Source organism: Aptenodytes forsteri, unplaced genomic scaffold (assembly GCF_000699145.1).
Source record: "Aptenodytes forsteri isolate BGI_AS27 unplaced genomic scaffold, ASM69914v1 Scaffold60, whole genome shotgun sequence".
Classification (NCBI taxonomy): Eukaryota; Metazoa; Chordata; class Aves; order Sphenisciformes; family Spheniscidae; genus Aptenodytes; species Aptenodytes forsteri.
The window spans coordinates 1,132-19,783 of NW_008794175.1; the positions used below are offsets into that span (position 1 = coordinate 1,132).

The window sequence follows — 18,652 nt, forward strand, 5'->3', positions numbered from 1 at the left end:
TCCTCCTATCTGCCATCAGGTAGCTGCTAGGCATGATGTAGCTTCTGAACTCCAGCACGAGCATTTCAAAAAGTCTGACTCGGGATCTCTCCTCTAAGTTGGTAGCAGATATCGCAAGGGAACACAATACCTCCGAACGAACACAACTATTTTTGTTCCTGGATGTCTTGCACTGGTTCCCCTCAGTGTGTGGGTGTCAGTGCTGGAAGCATCTGCTGAAAGCACAAAGGTCTTTTCTCCATGCAGGAGACTTTCTTGGCACATCACTGCCCCAGCCACCCTCCATGTTTTGCAGCAACAGCTGAAGAGAGCACAGAAATCAAGTGCAAGGGAATATTTTGGTTTTATGGAAAAAAACAAACAAAAAAAACCCAAAAAAGCACAACAACAAATGTTATACCAAAAGAATACTCTGGTTTCGCACTGGCCTTTCCAGTTTAAGCTATTTTATCAGCATGCACTGTGGTGCCTCATGCATGCCTCCTCCAGCCTCACGACCTTCTGCAGAACCCCTGATGTGATCCCAGCAGCCTTCTAGCAATGTGCTACCCAAGAGTCCCTAACAGAGTGAGTCCAGCTGCCACAATGGGTCAGTGGAGACTTACTTTTCAGTGCTCCCACTGATCCGGTCCCATACCGGCATTCTATTGCACAGTGGTTTGGCAAATGTATTTAACGTTTGTCAAGAGACAAAAGCTACAATGAGAAGAGGGACTGTGGTTTGTCTTCTCTCCCATGCAGTTTGTTCCTGTGGAGTTAGCACTGTTTTTGTCAAGTCTGTTGCTCTTTCCCTTCAGCACTGTCCAGGTTAAGACTTTTGAGCCAGTAAGGTTGTTAATTTAATCTTCCCATCCATAGAGGCAGTGAGGCAGGTCCCGCAGTCCATGGCCGTGCTCCAATCCACTGTGACAACAGGAGCTCGGTGTCCTCCCAGGGAAAGGCAGCTCTCCAGAACCTTTTCCTCACCATTTAACTAAAAGAAGGAAAGCATAAGATTTTAAGGAAGCAAGTTTCTGCAGTGGGGGCAGTGCACCCACAGGAGAAGCCAAAGCCTGCTACAGACTCCATATCCCTATCAGCATACAAAATTAAGCAGAAAATCAGAGAGATGTTGAGATGTATGTAGCACACATGAGGAAGCAAATTTCCAGTCTCATGACAGAAGCATATGTTCTCAAGCAGCTCAGCTTCCGACATCAGCTGAGCTGCAGTAATTGAACAAAGCAGGCTAAGAGCACACACTGATGAGGAGTGCATAAGCCTAAGCTATAGCTCACGTTAGTGTGGGTGCTCTGAATGCGCCAGATACAAAGTAAAAAATTGCATCTAATCTGCCTTGCAATGGCTTATACTGATGGGTATTAACTCAAGAGGAGGCAGGCAAGGGGCATGCAATCAGTAACTGCTTGTTACTGCTGCACTTGGAACTTGTTGGGTACTTGGAACCATTCAGCCTTACCCTTCACTTCATTTCAGTACACAGTAAGAGGAGAGAATCAGGCTGAGACTAGCATAACATCAGCAAGCACACAAGGCAGATTAAAGATGAGCATCAGTCAACAATCACACATTTTGCATTGAACTGGCGTGCATCAGTATATTAAAAAGAAATTAAAACTTTGTCCTAGGCACTTGGGCACTGAGGAAAACTGCTGCAGCTAAGCTTTAAGAACAAGGAGCACACATACTCTAGCTACATACAGAGGGCCAAACACAGAGGGTTCAAACACTTGCTAAACACCACATACTGCTAAAATGCACACTGTATGAAACTGAGCAGCAGCTTTCACAGAGCAGGGATGGCTAGGTGCTGCTTCAGAACTTCCAGTGGCTGCTGTTGCAGCCTTGTAATAACAAGAGCTTGTATGGATGCGTAAGAGTACTTCCCATCACTTCTCAGCCTTACCTTAAAAATGACTCCCCCAGTAGAAGAACACGTCAACATATAGTTGCCCTCAGAGTCAAAAGCAAAAAGCCTTCCTCGTGGGAATTGGACTTGCTTGTAGCCACTGTACCCAGACAGAACGAAAGGACCAGTAGCTTCGCTGGGAAGATCATACTCAGACACCTTCAAGCCACTTCTGTGAATATTCCACTGAATAAACTAGAATAACAAAAAGAGATGACAAAAGCCCATAGTTAAATTCACTGGGATGAAAGTAGAGGGGCCATTCATCGTTTTTAAGCGAAGTGGCTATTCCTCACAAACAGAAGATGGCATTTTGACATCTATATCTAAGTGGCTATATTTATAAAACACAGGCTGCAAAGGCTGTAGGAGTGCCTACTATCCAGGCAAACATATGCCCTACCTTCCATGAGCACTGCTGCCTATGTGTCCTTCCACATTGCGTGCAGGATCGTGGTGGGAATTCACTTAACTCTCATCAGCCAAGGACCCACACCTTCAGGCAGTCTCCCTCCCTGAGCCACACCTCTACTGCTGAAGACTGTGGAACTGCAGAAATTGAAACCTTTATTATAAGCAACAGGGAGCTGCTGACAAAGAAATTTATGCGAAGTGATCAAGGATCTGCTCCCTGGTGAATCCCAGATTTCAAATGTGGTGACGTCAGAGGCCCAGAAAGGTCATCTTCACATGGATTCCCTAGGAAGGGGATGTCACCAATAGCAGGATTTGCAGACAAAGGTCCAAGACAGCTCCAGCTGTTAATATGCTTTCCAGCCACTCTCTCTGCAGAGACTGCATGCAGCAGGATGGTGCTGCACACCTAAGATTACAGTTAGCAGCCTGCAGATCCTCCAGATTCTGAGGGTATTTTTACTGCTATCCCCACCACATGGAGAAGACTCCAGAAGGGATCTCACTGCCAACTGACCAGTAGAAGGTCACCCAGAGCCTACCTTGCCATCCTCGCCTATGCTGTAGACTGTGTTCTCATCATAGCTGAACTCAACGGAGTAGACTTCCCCATCATGTGCCTTCCAGCTCATGGCGCACTCGTGCTGCTGCATATCTGAGGGGAGAACCAGTACTGAACACTCCTTGTACTTGCACAGAGCTGAGGTGAAGAGAGAGAGGCCCTTTACATTCATAAGGTCTGTCCCAGCCCTCTAAGCCAGCCTGGGGGAGCCCAATCCAATCCCAGCACCCTGTGCTTATTCTCCAGCATGTGGCTTTTACAATGGCCACAAAAATCATTGCCTGTAACTAGTCACCTCTTCCTCCAGCTTTACAGGGCTGCTCACATGCTCACTGTCAACTGCAGGCATTCTGCATCTAAGCCCCACTGCCACCTTTCTTCTACTCCTCCCCTTGCTAACCTGTCCACCCCCATAGCTGCTGCCAGCTCTGTCCTCCCACAGACCTGGGACTGCAGCCTACAGCTCAGCACCCGGGCCAGAAGCAGATCCCTCATTCACAGAAGAGGGAGGCCCAAACTGCCTTTATCACAAGGACAGGGTGAAGAGGACAAAACCTGAGAAACAGAAATTGCTCAGGGAAGAAGGACTGATGTGAAGCCATTGCCTTCAACTGGAAGGTCACATATTAATTCCCTTCCTCAAGACTCAGCCTCTGGCAGTGGTACTGCTATATGGCACAGCCAAGACTGCATGCCTCAAGGTCAAGTTAACTCTGCTCTTCAGCAGGAGGGAAACAACAAATCCAACCGCACTACCAGGGTCTCCAGCCAATGTCCCCCAGAGAACGTTTATGCCAATTCACTCCTGAGAGCTATTGCTGAGGAGAGAAAATAGCTTCCACCTTGGTGTTCAGGCATGTCCCACAGCTACCTCCCTGCTGACAGAAGAAAGGTGCTAGAGGCAGCCAGTTGCGGGCACTGAGGGGCCACCTCACTGCCCAATTTCAACATACCAAAGAGACGTACAATCCCATCTGCAGCCCCAGTGACCAGCAGGTTGCCGTTGTGGTTGAAGGCTGTGCAGTTAATAGCAATGGGCTCAGGCTCCAGGGAGAACTGCAGCTGGAAGGGAAAGTCTGCATTAATGCAGAGAAATGGAGTTGGGGGTGCTGAGGAGCTGATCTCCAGAGGAGGGAGGAAAGATGGTACCTAGTAGCAAGAACTCCTCCAGTTTGGAGCCCTACACCTCACATGACTACAGACTTCAAGGTTGGCAGCTGCATTTTACTGTGACACTAAACCAACAATTCACCTCAGCCAAGCCACAGCTTTCTTGGCCATGGCCTCAAGGCTGCAAAACCAGCTTCTGACAGGCATTAACTTGAGTATGTTGCTTTCTCATACACATTAGGGACAGCATTTCTTAAGGGCAAATGCAAGGGATGGGATGAGGATTCCCTGCCAGAATCTGACCTATCTAAATCAAAACAATGGAGAAGACGACATGAGATGAAACCTCTGAAAGAAGCACTTCACTTAAAAACAGGGAGAGCAGGGGAAATAACAGCAAAGAAAACCCTTCAATATAGCTCAACTGGAGAAAGCCTGAGCAAAGCATCATTCAGTCCACTTGGGACATTTCCAATCACAAACTGTGTGGGCAGGATAGAAACAAGGCTATGGAGTATTTTGAAAAATCCTTCAAAAAAACCCAACACCCCAACAGAAAAACCCCACCCAAACCCAGCAGCTACTTACACTATTCATTTTTATCCTGCTTGTGATAGAGGGGAAAGGAGGAAGGGGGAAAAAGAAGGGTATTGAAAAGAAAGTCAGCATAATTTAGAAAGAGGGCTCCTACACATTGAAACAGAAGATACTCATTCTCAGCAAGCAGACTGAGAAAGGAAAGAAACCCAGCAAGTACCTGCTGCTTCATCGTTTTAGTGTCCCACAGTAGCAGCTTCCCAGGAACTTGGTTCATGCTTTTGCCCCCGGAGCTGACTGCTGAGAAGTCCATGTGGGAGATGGGGCTCTGGGCTGCCGCAGAACAGACAAAGGAGGCACCACTTGGGCTGCAGGCAAGCGAGAGGATCCTGAAACACAGCAAACAGTCTGAATTGCCTCTCTCCAGCAGCTGCCTCAAGCACAACACTTGACTATGAGCTCTCCCATTAAGACCCTGCAAGACAGGGTGCACTGTAAAGGAGGGCAGGATTCGTGTGCTTAGACAGATTTTGAGTGTCTCCCGTTTATCTGAGCAGTTTTATACTGCTCAGACAGGGACTGCCCTCTGGATGAAGGCTAGATAGTCCTGCAGTTGCAGGAAAGCAGCAGGAACATTGAGACTTCACCCACCTTTTCACAGTCAAACACAACAGCATTTATATTTATATATAAAAATCAGTATTCCAGAGTTACCTGGGCATATCTTCATCAATGCTGATTTCACAGAGATTCTTCTTTGCTTCTGTGTCATAAAGACGAACTGTCCCGACCCCACTGCCAAGCAATAGCTTGAAACCAGCAACGAGGAGATGGAAGGAGTGTGAGTGAGTACAATGATGCTGTCCAACAACCACCAACACCAGAGAGTAAATTCTTTTCTACTTATGCATTCGGATTAAACATCACTCCATTAGGGTACATCTTGTCTTTCTGTGCATATCACGCTGAGTAGGACTACCCCAGAACCACAGAAGTCAGAGTAAAAGCACTGCTTTCCAGTGAGAAAAAGATCTGATAGGCACCAAGGCAGAGTAAAAGCCACTTTCTAGAGTATGGCTCAACATTATAGGATGCAACACATATGTGGAGTCTCAATATCTAGGGGAGCAAGGAAAGAGTAACACAGAATTAACAATCTATGTTTAAGAGAAAACCAAGTAGAAGCCACCTCCTTTCACCTGGGGGAGAATGAAATCATTCAGAAGGGCTAACACATGCTTTATCAGTGGTGCTACAATTTAAATCAAAAGTAGAACCATGGAGGGATGCATTATCAAAGAAAATTAAGCAGGCCAGATCCTTCTCACTTCAGAGCCTGATTTGCTGCTGAATCCCCATATATTTCAGAAAGAAGAATCTTTCTGTCAGCAAGCAGGAAATAAACTCCACAAAGCAGAAGAAACATCAGAACTACTGCATGGACAACTTCCTTTCTAAGAGCAAAAGAAAAGAAAGAGACAAGCTGTAGCACCAGCTCTTCACAGGTGGCATTTTGGGGGTAGCAGTAACACATCGTCAGTGCCAGAATGTGAACAATATTCCCTCAGTTGCAGGCCTGCCTTCCCACACAGCCCTGTCTCTTCACCAAGGGAGGGCAGGAAACACCAGCAACAGTTCTAGGACTCAGAAGAATGCATATAACTTAAGGCTCCTCTCTAGTAACAGAACTAAAGTCCTATAGGAAACATTTAAACTGTCATGGTATTTAAACAAGCCCCGAGCTCCTTAGGCACACACCAACCCCCAACTCATAAGGCACCAGTATAAAACTGGCTATGGAGCCCTTTTCACACCTGCACAAGCAGAATGCCAACACCACACCCCTGCTCTCCCCTCTCTGCTTTTGGCTCAGGGTGTGAGTAAAGCTCCACAGCTCACTGCTGCAGAGTTCCCGTGGGCTGTTGTACCAGGTTGCCTCTGCCTGCCTTTACAAGTGGCTGCCTGCTCTGCCTGGAGAGAGGTACTTCTCTTAAAGGAGCTACTTCTATCGTGCAGCTGTACCCACACTGCAGCTTGGGAACTTCTGTCTCAGGGCAACCAGTGATGAATTCCTTGCTCAATACACAGAGCACACTCCCCACTCTAGTTTTTCTTAGACCCTACAGGCTTCAGTTCCCCATGTCCCACTAAAGTGGAAACTAACTGTTGCCCTGATCTTATCCACAACGCAGCTGTCTAGAAGTTAATATGCACACATAGCAACACAGCCCCAGATCACCTGCTGTGACTCTCGAGCCTCCACGTGCAGACTACTCACCAGCCGATCACGCTTGGTCGCCCATTCCAGAGACAGCAACGGAGATTTGGAAATGGATGAAGCTTTAGTTTGCATTATGGGGTTAAAAGACCAGACTTTGATGACCCCGTCCACATCCAAGCTGGCCACCCTCCGTCCAGAACAATCAACCCTATGTGCAGAAGGAAACTGATCGGATATTTTTCTCCCTAGAGTTCTTAGATGTGACTAGATACCCCAGTAATCCTTGCTCTCCTGGCCAAACACCAATTCCTTCTGCAGGAATCAGAACTTCCTTGCACCACTTCCTGTTCAGTCCACAGTAAATGGCACAATGAAGTACACCAAGCTCCACATGCAAAGCATAATGCCCTTAAGCAATACCATCCTACTTTCCCAGGGAGTTTCCTCCTGGCTGGCATCTCCCAATCACAACAATCTATCCATTCTCACTGCACAAGCTACAGACTATTTTCAGTCACACCAACTTGACGGCCCTACAACCGAGAGTACATGCACAATGTGCTGGACAGAATAGAGGCTGGGAGGAAGAGGCCAGACGCAGCTGCTTCTCTACAGAGGCTTCTACGAGAAAGCCCTCTTCTGCCAGTCCATTACCTGCAGTACATGATGGATGAGTGGTGCTCCCCATACTCCTCCTGGCTCAGGACAATGAAAGGCTGCTCCTGCCGGACCCCCACAGCCTCTGCACTGCTGGTAGGCATTTTGGTTGAAGTCTCTGCTTGCTCAGCATGCAGCTCTGAGCATGGCTCTGTCTCAGCTGTGCTAATATCTGTTTTCTTCTCAGCACTTTGGCCCTGAAGGAAGAAATCCTGTGTGAAATACAAGGAAGCAGCAGCTCCAGATCAAGCTCTTCAGCCACCCCAGCCTGCTGGGAGAAAAAAACAAGAAGCTGCACTGAAACAGAAGCATTGTCAACTCAACACCACTTCTGCCAGGGACCTTTCTGAGCACAAGGATAGCGTGTTGCACAATTGCACCATTTAATATGGCCTCCTTGGTTGTAGAGTCCCTTATATCCCCCCTCCACATGCCCAGCCATACACTTTCCTGTAAGAATTAAAGGAACTACAACATATCTGTTTGGCATACCTCAGCTGATACAGAGGCCCATTTTGATCCCATTAGAGCACAGATTCACAAGCAAATCAACATATTTCAAGGAATTCCTGCATTCAGCAATATGTTAAGTCTGTATAATATGCAGATCAGTAAACCTGCACAAAAATTCTTGTTGGATGGTGAGCCCCAGTGGATTGATTATCCTTGTCTGCCAGAGATTTAGTCTGTGCACACTGGGTCAACCACTGCAGCCAACTGACTAATGACAATGGTAGAGTCAACACGAGTCCAAAAGCTTAAAACCCAATTTGACAGGGCAAACAGAATAAATGGAGTTTTAGGAGGTGAAGGTATCTGAATGAGACAAGATCTGCACTGCAGCACACAGAAGTGTTTCAAAGCAGCTTAATCTTCCCTTGCCACCAGAAGCTGAACAAGAAGCAGATACAGCACATAAGCCAGTAAAGCATCTGCAAGCATTCCTTTGGTAAACCATTCTCTGAAGATGAAATGCCCCAAAATGGTATTGGTATTGATGGTTTTGAATCCCTGTTCCCTAACAAATCCTTGCCTTATTTATAGTAGCTTTCACATCTTGAGCAACAGGTCAAACGCTGCATAATCAAATAATCTGAAAATCACAAAGCTGGAAAAGATTGGGAAATAAATCCAAGAATGCCTCTCTCTATGTTAGTTAATGTGGGGAGATAACAACCAATGAATGACACTCATGTGAAAGAAACAGTGCCGCCTTTCAGTTTCCTTTTTGCTCACGTGTTGAGAACAACAGAAAGCTAAATAGTATCAGCTTCCCCTAGAGCACCCTAAGCAACTTTTACAAGGCCTGGAAAACAGTGCCTTAACATCACAGAAAAAGGAAAGTCAAAGGATACTTAATGGGAAACTGGGCTTTGCAATTTTCTGACCAACGTTTAATTAAAATGTTTTAGACGAGCCATGAAGAAAAAAGTTCTCTCATAGCCTTGAATGCTCAGTGGTGGAGTAACATCTCCTCTCTAAAGCAGCACTCCCCCACGCAGAACAGCCACAAATACAGACTGATAGGCAACAGTCCCTCAGCACTGTCTCTCCCCCAAGGCAGAGCATCTCATACAGCCAAAATAAACATGGCTGAGATGCTGCCATCATTCCTCCTGTGCTCTGTATCCTTTGACCACATGGCTGCTGAAAGCCAGACAATACACAGGTGAACAGAAGTAGCCCGCTGACCTTCAGTGGTTAAAATCCAGGACACAGTTTTATTATTTCATTAGATTAGAAAGCAGGACACACCCCCAGGGCAAAACTGCAATGTACAGTGCAAAAAACTCCAAAAAGCAAACATTGCTATGAAGGATATTTCCACTCCTATCCAGGAAAACTTTCTATCAATTTTTATCTGTCCCACACAGAGCCTGCACAAAGCAGCATAAGAACCCACAGGAGAGAACTCACTTGGGTAGGATGGGTGAGCCAAGCCCATTGCCACTAAGGAATGGGGAATATAACAAGATATTTGAACATAACCATTAAGGTGGATGAAACATACCCTCCCCAGGACCAGGCTGTTGAAAAGATCATGACAAAAGACAACTCTTCTTCCATTTGAAATGTCAGTACCGATTCCCTTTCAGGGACACAGAAATAAACCAAGTGTGGAAGGAGTTGATTAACTACAGAGATTAACCTTTGATACAGTTAGATCTGAGTAGCAATTCAGAAGCTTAATGGGAACACTTGCACTTGTTTTACCACCAAGCACAACAAACTACAGAAATAGCAGCCCTCCGCTTCCCAGCCTTGCAGTGTTGCCCAGTACCTGGAAGGTCCCTTTTGACAGCAGCTCCTTCCTTTCCTTCCCATGCTCTTGCAAGCGCTTCTGCCGCTGCTGCAGGGAACTTGATTCTCCTGCTACTAATCCACTGAAGTGGCTCTTCCCGTCCTTACAGCTCACTGTTCCTTCTTTTCCTTTGGCACTCTGGAAGGCAGAGAAATGATTTGGCAAAGTTACACTTGTGCTAGGCTGTAGAACAAAGAGCAAAACAGGAGGCAAAGAAACCAAGCACCTGCAAGGGCTCCACAAGCCCCCAGACAACAGCAGCTGTTGTTGTGCTGCATTCAGGCCCAGCATACCCTTGCAAGGAAGGAAAGGACATTTTATTTTTTCAGGTGGAAGCAAAAGCTTGGAGCAGTGCTGTGCCACAAGTTAACTCCTTGGATACTGAGCATCTTTCAGCAAACACAGTTGAGAATCACCTGGTGATTTGTTGGTTCCTTCTTCCCTAGCAGCATACTGCCAGTCTGCGTTGGAGAAGCCCCAGTTGGATGGGCTGGTCTAGAAGGGCCCTTTTTACTTTGGGAGAGAAAAGAGGACAGAAAGCCTCCCCGGGACTGAAGAGAATGTGCAGTACTCCTCTGGCTGCAGGTCATAGCACTAATTAAAAAAAAAACAAACAAAAAAAACACCAAACAAAATATAAAAGTGTAGCCAGACAACCTGATCAAAGACCACCCAACAAGCAAAGTGCCAGCTGTTTGAACCACTGGAGGACAGATGTTCCCTTCCAAGACGATGGACCACTATGCATTAAAAAGCTGTTTTAAAACATCCTGTTAGTGCCTGGAGCACATCATTATAATTCCTGTAACCAAAGCTCACTTCTCAGAGATGCCACTGAGACAGTGGGCCCAGCTGTTCCTGAATCCCCTGTAGGGCCACCTCGAACTCCTTCCACTCCATCTGATTAGTTTAGAAAGACCCTAACGGAAAGGCAGGGGAATCCAGATTTCCGAAGAACCTGTTCAGCCAGGATCCCCAATTCAAGGCATAAAACAGACCTACTTTGAGAGGCATTCAGTATCCAGTGTTTCACTGAACACCCTTAAATATTCAGCAACTCATGTTCAGCAATTTTAAAGCACAGGCCCTCAATATCTCAAAAATTGGACCCAAAGAAAATAAGAGAGTTTAGGTCCATTTCTATTACACACACACCTCCCTTCTCAGCCCACAAGGCCAAGAGCAGCAGCTGCTTCCCAGAATTTAACTGTCTGACCTCACTCTGCTAGAGCTTCTTCAGAGAGCAGAGCAGCACCCAGACAAAGGGGAATACAATCACTTTCACTGTCTATCCTGCCTTCTAGGAAGGAACTGTTTTACCGAAGTTGGGCTTTGGGTTGAGCAGAGACATGGAAAAAGCAACCAGAATTGGCCCCCAGACTAAGAGACAAGTTGCACACACAAGAAATGCCACTTCTAAGGCAAGTTTTTCTAATACAAACGGACAAAAATGAATATGGGAATAAGTTCTCATCCCTCACGTCCCTCTCCCCCATGTGTGCAGATGAACATCAGGGCTTTCCACACTGAGTAGTTAAACAAAAAGAGTCTCGGATCAAACTCTGTCCTGTGCAGAGTAGTTATCAAGATAGTTCACGAGAGACTTAAGTCTATTTAATCACACAACTTTTAGACTAAAACAATGACTTTGTCTGTGGTCTCTGCTACAACTTCATTTGTCATTATCAGCAGCATAATCTGATCAATCCCCATCCTGTCTGAACAGAAGTGAAAGAAGCACATATGAGTCAAAGCTCCAGCAGTATTATTAATACCTTGTGGATAAGCTACGTTTGCTTTCAGATCCTTTTAAAGCAAGGAAAAAAAAATAAATCTCAGTAACACAATGAATTCAAACATACAGACTTGCTTTGCATGACTGTGTACTGGGGGAAAAATAAGACTTTAAATAACAATTAAACAAGGTGTATCACCGTGTATGTTGCCTAATTTCCACAGATAGGAATACAATAGATGTAGCCATAAAACACACTTTAACTGCAGCAAGTTTATGGGGAATTCTGTGCATAACAGCCTCGCAGAAGAAAAACTCCTTTTCCCTTGACTTTGCAAAAGCAAGAAAGCATGTCTGTGTAACAGTGACCCCTTTGGGTCATACAGTAACAGTGTCTACAAAACAACACAGGGCACTCACCTACTGCACCGCAGGCACTAAAGAAAATAGGAGTCAAGAGACAATCCACTTCATTTGAGCAATACTGCAGAGTATTGCAGTGCTACCAGTGCCCTGGTTGCCCAGAACACCTTGGTATAATGCTGAAAGCAGAGCAGAATCACTTCCATGGGTGCTTGGGCTCTCACCGATTGGCAAGAATCTCTCTCCCAAATGGCAGGAGAGATGCCCATCATGAATTCCCCCATTAAACCCACTTAGGTCACCAGAATTTCTGCCTGGATGTCTTTCTGCATTGATTCCCAGGGCATGGAACAAGGAAATGACCCTCCAGGAGCCTCCCTGACCCAATAAAAGCAGCAGAGCCTGTCCCCAGTTCCTCCCCTGCAGGCACTCACAGCTCAGAGTCCCCTAGCCGATCCATGTTGGCCACATATGCAGGCAACTTGTGATGCACAACTGCTCGTTCCACCTCCAGTTCCTCTTTCTTCACGCGGGAGGATTCGGCCTGCAAAGCAAACAGCTACAAGGAGAGAAGAGAGCCAAGTAAACAGAGGGTCACTGAGATTCACCTCCTTCCCACTTGCTGAAGTTGTTTACTCCTTTTATTTCAACAGCCCTAGAAGGGTGGGGAGGGAAGAAAGTTGCTCTGACTGGCTGAGCACCACATTAGTCCAAGTAGTCAAAACAATCAGTACTTTACACACATGAAACTGGAGCCTACTCAAACCCCTTCACTCCTCTCCTTGGGCTGTTGCTGTAGGGACATTAATGGTCCTAGGAAATAAGAGCCAGCCAGGGCAAAGCTGATCAGCCACTCCATGCAGGCAGTTCAAGGCCAGGGCAATGCATGTGACTGGCAGTAGCTATCTATGGGCACTGAGCCTAGAAGGTAATCTTCTTCCCACAGACAAGGGTTTGGTGAGCTAGCAGGGTGCATTGAGGCCAACACCATCAGGTCACCCTGAAATCCAGCTCCACACCCTGCCCAGCTCCCTCCCAAGCATGACAGTGAGATTTATCTCCACATTATGGAGAAAGAGACATTTTTCTTTTTCCCCCTTAGCAGAGAGGAACCTCGGGATGCAGTTTTCTGTGACGGATGTGGTTTATGCCTGTGACTCTTGTTCACATGAAGAGTTCCTCAGGCTTTTCTGTTTCCGTACATTTGTTTTTTCAGATATAATTTTTCTTCTTCCTTTTATCATAGTATTTAAGGAAAGAAATTACAAGAAAAAGGAGCTTTAGAAATCCAGCTTGCTATTCATGTATTTGCATTGTTTCAACAGTGAAATCAGAATCACTACTTAATTTCAACTAGCATCGAATTCAATATTTATTCACACCATTTTTTATTTAAATCTGTATTCTATAGGTAGCTGCTTCCTTTTCTGACCTGAGCAGTTCTCCAAAAAGGAAAGTCTAGTTTTTACCTCTGCCTATTTGCCAGACAACACTTATGCAGTCAACATACCACAAAGAACAGCTTTAATTTGACTAGAAGTACAGAATACAAAATTGGAGGAAAAAGAGCTCTATTTCAAAACATACCTTATCCTGCTGTCCCTATTCACTGACTATCTTTGCAGAACCCTCCTGTCAAAGTTTGCCTGATCCACTGACTCCATACAGTACACAGTGACAAACCTTGCTTTTCTTTTGCAAAAAAAGCCTCCTTTTTGAAATTAATTATTCTATTTTACTTCAGCATTTTTAGGACAAATGAACAGTGTTGATCAGCTACCAAAACAGTTGAAGCATGAAGCACAACATACAACATAATGTTTTGTAACACAGGAGGTAAAGCACAAAACTTAATTTACTGAAGTATTCATAGAGGGGTTTTACTTGGTATATTTGAGGAAGTGAAACTAAAGTCCTGCTTACATGAATAAGGCTTCCCACTTGTACGTGATCATCCACATGTGATCTATAGTTTAGAAAGTTCTTAAACTGTAGATTTACCTAATGTCTCTAATAGGAAATTATACTGGGAAAGGACCAACCTGTGTGTTATATTCTTATACCCTCCCTCTAAGCATCTGCTGATGATACTGTCAAAAGCAAGACATGGGGCTGGGCGACATTTTGTCTGAATCAGTCAGCCCTTCTTACAGTTTACTGTAAGGTCTAGAGTTGGGGAACAGACATTCACAATGTTTCCATTAGTTCATCTAAATTGTTTTAAGTGCACTTCAACTATGGTGAAGTGGCCATTTCAGAAGTAACGGTTTCTGCCTCTTTGCCAGAAGTTATTTCACTTTCCTATTGCTCCATCAGCTAAAATCTGGAAGTGACTGAATACTATTCACAAGTTTCCATGCAAAGTCAGCCATATACACACTTAACCTGCCACTAGTTTCAGCTTGTCTTGACTTTGCAGTGTAGCAGGAAAGGAGTTTGCACAGTATCCAGCCCCCGTCAGATAGCACAGGGAGAGGGACACTCACCTCCAGCGGAGGGACAGTAATACCCTAAACAGACATTTCACACTATGATCACAACCCTAAGATGCTGGAGACAGTTGAAAGATAAACCAAAATAACAAAGGACTGATAGAAGAATCTGCCTTGGAATCACTGCACTGAACAGTTACAACTTTCTCGAATGGATGGAACCAATTTTACAAAACTCACAGCCTCATACAGTCAGCAACTAAAGAGTGACTTCAGTTCTGACCTTATGCCGCAACGATTCATTTTCTTCTTGTATGAGACTGCTCCTGAGACATTCAGCTTCAAAGTTCAAAATGACTGGAACTGGTGAGGAATGTTAAAGAAAACGACAGCAAGAACTTGTGTGCACCTGGCTTAATTCTAAAAGCCAGCACTTCATACCAGCCATTTGCCTGTAAGACAGCAGAGCTGCCCAGTCCATACTACTAGCAAGAATTAGGTGCAAGGCCAAGAAGACTAGTAACAGCTTAGTTACCTAAGCCAACTTTCTACTTTCTTTGTACTTTACTGTTACACAAACTATTTCACTTAGGCTTTGCAACAATTTTTAGATTCTTCCTTTTTATATGTCAGAAGTGGAAGACAAGACAGGTTATGTTACTGCATTAGTGTACATTGAAGAAACAGTTCAAGATGAGCTATATTCCTGCTGCAGTGTAAACCTGCCCATCAGCAAACAAACAAGGTCAGAACTCGGCAGTGTGGGACAAGAGCTGTTATTTCTGCCAACATTGAACTGCCCTATTATAGTGAGCCGTCACTAGACAATGTTGTGAACATATGACCCAGAGAAGGGTCTAACAGGAGATGCTAGTTCAGTCATGGACTATGACCCAAGGTTGCATGCCTGGTTTGTACTATGCCAAGCAAAGAGGAAAAGCATTTCAGAACAAGATGTGCACACGATTTCTAGTCGCTAGCATAGGGATGAGTTCAGCATTAGCAACAACCACAATTGTTTGTGCCCAGGGAATATAATATATCATCAGATAATTGAACAATAACTATTCCAACATCCTCTGGTAAACACCAGCTTCCTATTAAGTCTTGGCTCTAAACAATCACCTGAAAGCAGCAAGTTCTGTAATACTGTATTCTTGGCACCACTGTTAATAGTAAGCATAACACCAGGGCAAGGGAGATTGAACTATTAGTTGCAAAAAAGGATATGCATGCACTGAAATAAGACACTCAGGAAGTTGTGCAGAGACACAATAAACGTATCTGCCCACTGGCGCGAGAAATAGGTGGCAAAGGTGGGGTTGGAGTCTGGGGCAGGGAGGAAGGGCAGGACAAACCAATCCTTCCACTCTGCCTGGTTCTGGAGCTCGGAGGCCTGCTTGAGGAAAAACTCCTGCGCCTTGTCATTGCGGCCAGTCTGAAACACAGCAAGAAGAACAGGGCTCACACTTCCATTCATGCCACCACATGGGTTCTAGGAATATTTGCTCTGTGTTATGAACACACTAATAACTACTTTCACCACCCAACAGAGCAAGTAGTTAGAGTTAACAGATTCATCTAGGAACAAAAGAATCTCAAATACGCTAGGAGAAGCTCACAAATGCACTTAATCCGACCTTTCTAGTCACCACAGTCTTGTTTAAAGGCTGAGGCAAATCAAAATAATCACTTACATTGATTTCCAGCTAAACCAGTGCAGTTCGTGCACTGACGTAAGACATGAGCATTCATATACAAGACCAAAGTATACTTCAAATTACTCAAGTCTACAGCAGATGTAGCCTGAAAAGGTTTCCATCTGATACATTATTCAGACAGGACAGTCACGCCTCAGGGTAAGCACAGGGCAAAACAAAACATGAAAAACCACACTACCAGAAATATGCATTAGATTTTGACTCCTTCACCAACACCCATAATTTAAGATTTTCAGTCAGAGAATAGAATCAAGGAGGAAACATTGCTTCTAAATGGTAAGAAATGAAACATGAATTCCTGACAGGTACTTGTCTATTTTGTTGGCCAAAGCCCACCCCGTGTAATATATTCCATTGACTTTCCTAGGGTTTCAACAAGATAATCTCTGCCCCATTTTGAGCTCATTCTTTTCTGTTCTATTCAAAGCAAACAAAAACCATTCACTCATTTTCTCTCCCACGTTACCTTGTACAGATTTGAAGCCCACTTCTCCCCCTCTTACAAACTAAAACTCAACTCCACCAACTTCAAGTCACCTTTTCTTTCTTCTGGACCCTCAACTCCCTTGATGCTTTAAGAACTCTGGTGCCTGGAAGGACTGGCTGAGTCCTGCCAGCAGGTTAGAGTGGAAGGAATACAGACAATCCTGCCTGCTGATCCCCAGCGCTGCAGTAAGGCCCTTCCCTGCACTGCTGCTGCCTGCTGAATCGTTCCTTATTCTGCACTGGAGCAGCTGACTACTCCCTACATACATATGCTTGGGGCTTTTTTCTGCCTGTTTCTTCAACTTAGGAAGATTGCTTTGAGCATTGTTCTTGTCCTCCTCTGTTCTCATGGCAATGTCCCATGAGGAGGTGTTTACAAACCTTGGGGTCTTTCCTGGTATCCAAGTTATCAACAAAGGCTGAGCAGGCTGAGCTAGCAGTACGGCCATCCTGTCTGAGGGGGACCTGCCTTCATGTCTGAGTGTGAGTATCTTGCTCCCAGCTAACCGTATTTCCGTCTCGCCTCAGCTTCCCTACCCTGCTTACGAGCTTGTCATGTGAGTCCGCGTCAAACTCTTTACTACACTCCTGATACATGACACAAGAATTGCTTGTCCCTTACCCACCAGGCCTGTCAGAGGCTCACAGGGGTATTTCATTGCTCTGGTTTCAGAAACCAGGATCTTTTTAAAACAGAAGCCTAAAAATCAAACACTACCTGAACAGTATGGATGAGGTAGTATCGGAATAAGCTGGTTTTCAGCTTGTTCACTGTTGGTCGGTACACATCTTCCAAACGGCTGAAAAGGCGTCGGTCGAGATAATTCCAGTAATCCCGCAGGGCAGCCAGATCATAGCTCTGAACAAACTGCTGCAACTGGTCCACTATCTTATCCACCTAAAGAGGGCAAAACAGGGAAGACCGCAGTCACGAGGGCTCTTCCGGCACAGGAGGCTTTCTGTAACTTAATGCTGAGAAGCTTTAACTGCACAAATAATACTACAATCCAGCATTAGGTTTTTTTCCTAATCCAGGAAACACTCTGCATTTTGTATTAGCATTCTTCCACTCTGCAGCACCTTTCAAATAAAAAAAAGAAAGAAAGAACATAGCCTAACAGATTTTGACATAAAGATCACATTTTGTTAAACACAGTTGGTGGGGTTTTTTGCAAGTAAGCAAAACATTTCCACATCTTTTAAAAGTCAGCTCATAATGAAGAAACAGGAATAACGTGATTAAATGTTGAAAACTCAAGTGCAGCACCTGGAAAATAGTCTTATTTTTAGACTAAAAGGAAAAAACTGCATTTAGCCAACAGAAAGAGGAAGAAAGATCCGTTGTACTGCAATCTTTGATGTACCTTTAATAACATCATCTACTAACAAGGCAGGCATAAAAGTTTGCAACAGAATTTTTTTTTTTGTCATTATGTCTCTTTGAAAATCATTTCTGCAATATGAATAAGGCAGGATGGTGGTAGGGGAATAGATTTTTAGTTCAGTGATTTCTGATGGTCAAGACAGGCATCAGAAGAAAAAAAAAAAACTGCACCCTATACAAAATTCAACTACCAAAGTTGTTCAATATGTGGTTTGCTCTCCCCTCATCAGTTAATGTCTTAGGACATCATCCAGCCTCTATCTCTGTGGCTTCCTACAGATAAAGGAAACAGAAGTCTGTGACTCCAGCAGTCCCTTCTTATCTTGGACAGTATTATCCCAATTAAATCAACTGTTTGCCAAACTCTCAACATCAGCAAAGTGCTGTTGTTCTAAAAATAAAAGCAGCATGTTTTATGAATGAAAAAGGTAGTGGTTGTACTCCTGGTTAAAGAAAAACCTGACCGTTCAAAACACTACATTCCGCGCCCAGAACTGCTGCTACAGGAACGTGAAGCTCACACAAAGGACTGAAACTGTATTTTCGAGGCTGGCAAATTCTGCACCAATTTCCACACATCTAGCAAGGTAGCTGGTGCTTAAAACATCCAAACTAAGGAGCAGAGCTGTAAAGCCGCTGGATAAAAATCTCATGACCGAGAAAAGATCCAGGCAAAGAGATGTCCTCCTGCCGCTGCCCTCTCGTACGCGCGTCTCCTCCGTCCCTCTCGGCACGAAGCTGAGAAACATCTGGTGGTTTACAGGTCGGACATAGGGTCCATAGACGGCGGTTTTGGACGGGCCGAGCAGACCGCCCGCG

At 44.9% G+C, this 18,652-nt stretch overlaps 1 protein-coding gene across 1 annotated transcript; it reads right to left on the bottom strand.

Moving 5' to 3' along the window:
* Positions 1 to 321: 321 nt before the first annotated feature.
* On the bottom strand, positions 322 to 18,052 carry WDR91 (WD repeat domain 91). Its single transcript, XM_009284030.2, has 15 exons — positions 17,814 to 18,052; positions 17,168 to 17,347; positions 15,473 to 15,680; positions 14,526 to 14,608; positions 12,245 to 12,369; positions 10,129 to 10,306; positions 9,692 to 9,850; positions 7,408 to 7,607; positions 6,811 to 6,961; positions 5,247 to 5,341; positions 4,753 to 4,921; positions 3,839 to 3,947; positions 2,866 to 2,978; positions 1,907 to 2,104; positions 322 to 973 (listed from the first exon to the last, which is right to left on the bottom strand). Exons 1-15 carry the CDS (start codon positions 17,826 to 17,828, stop codon positions 809 to 811), a joined length of 2,148 nt encoding a protein of 715 aa, XP_009282305.1. The 5' UTR covers positions 17,829 to 18,052; the 3' UTR covers positions 322 to 808.
* Between the last annotated feature and the right edge of the window lie 600 nt (positions 18,053 to 18,652).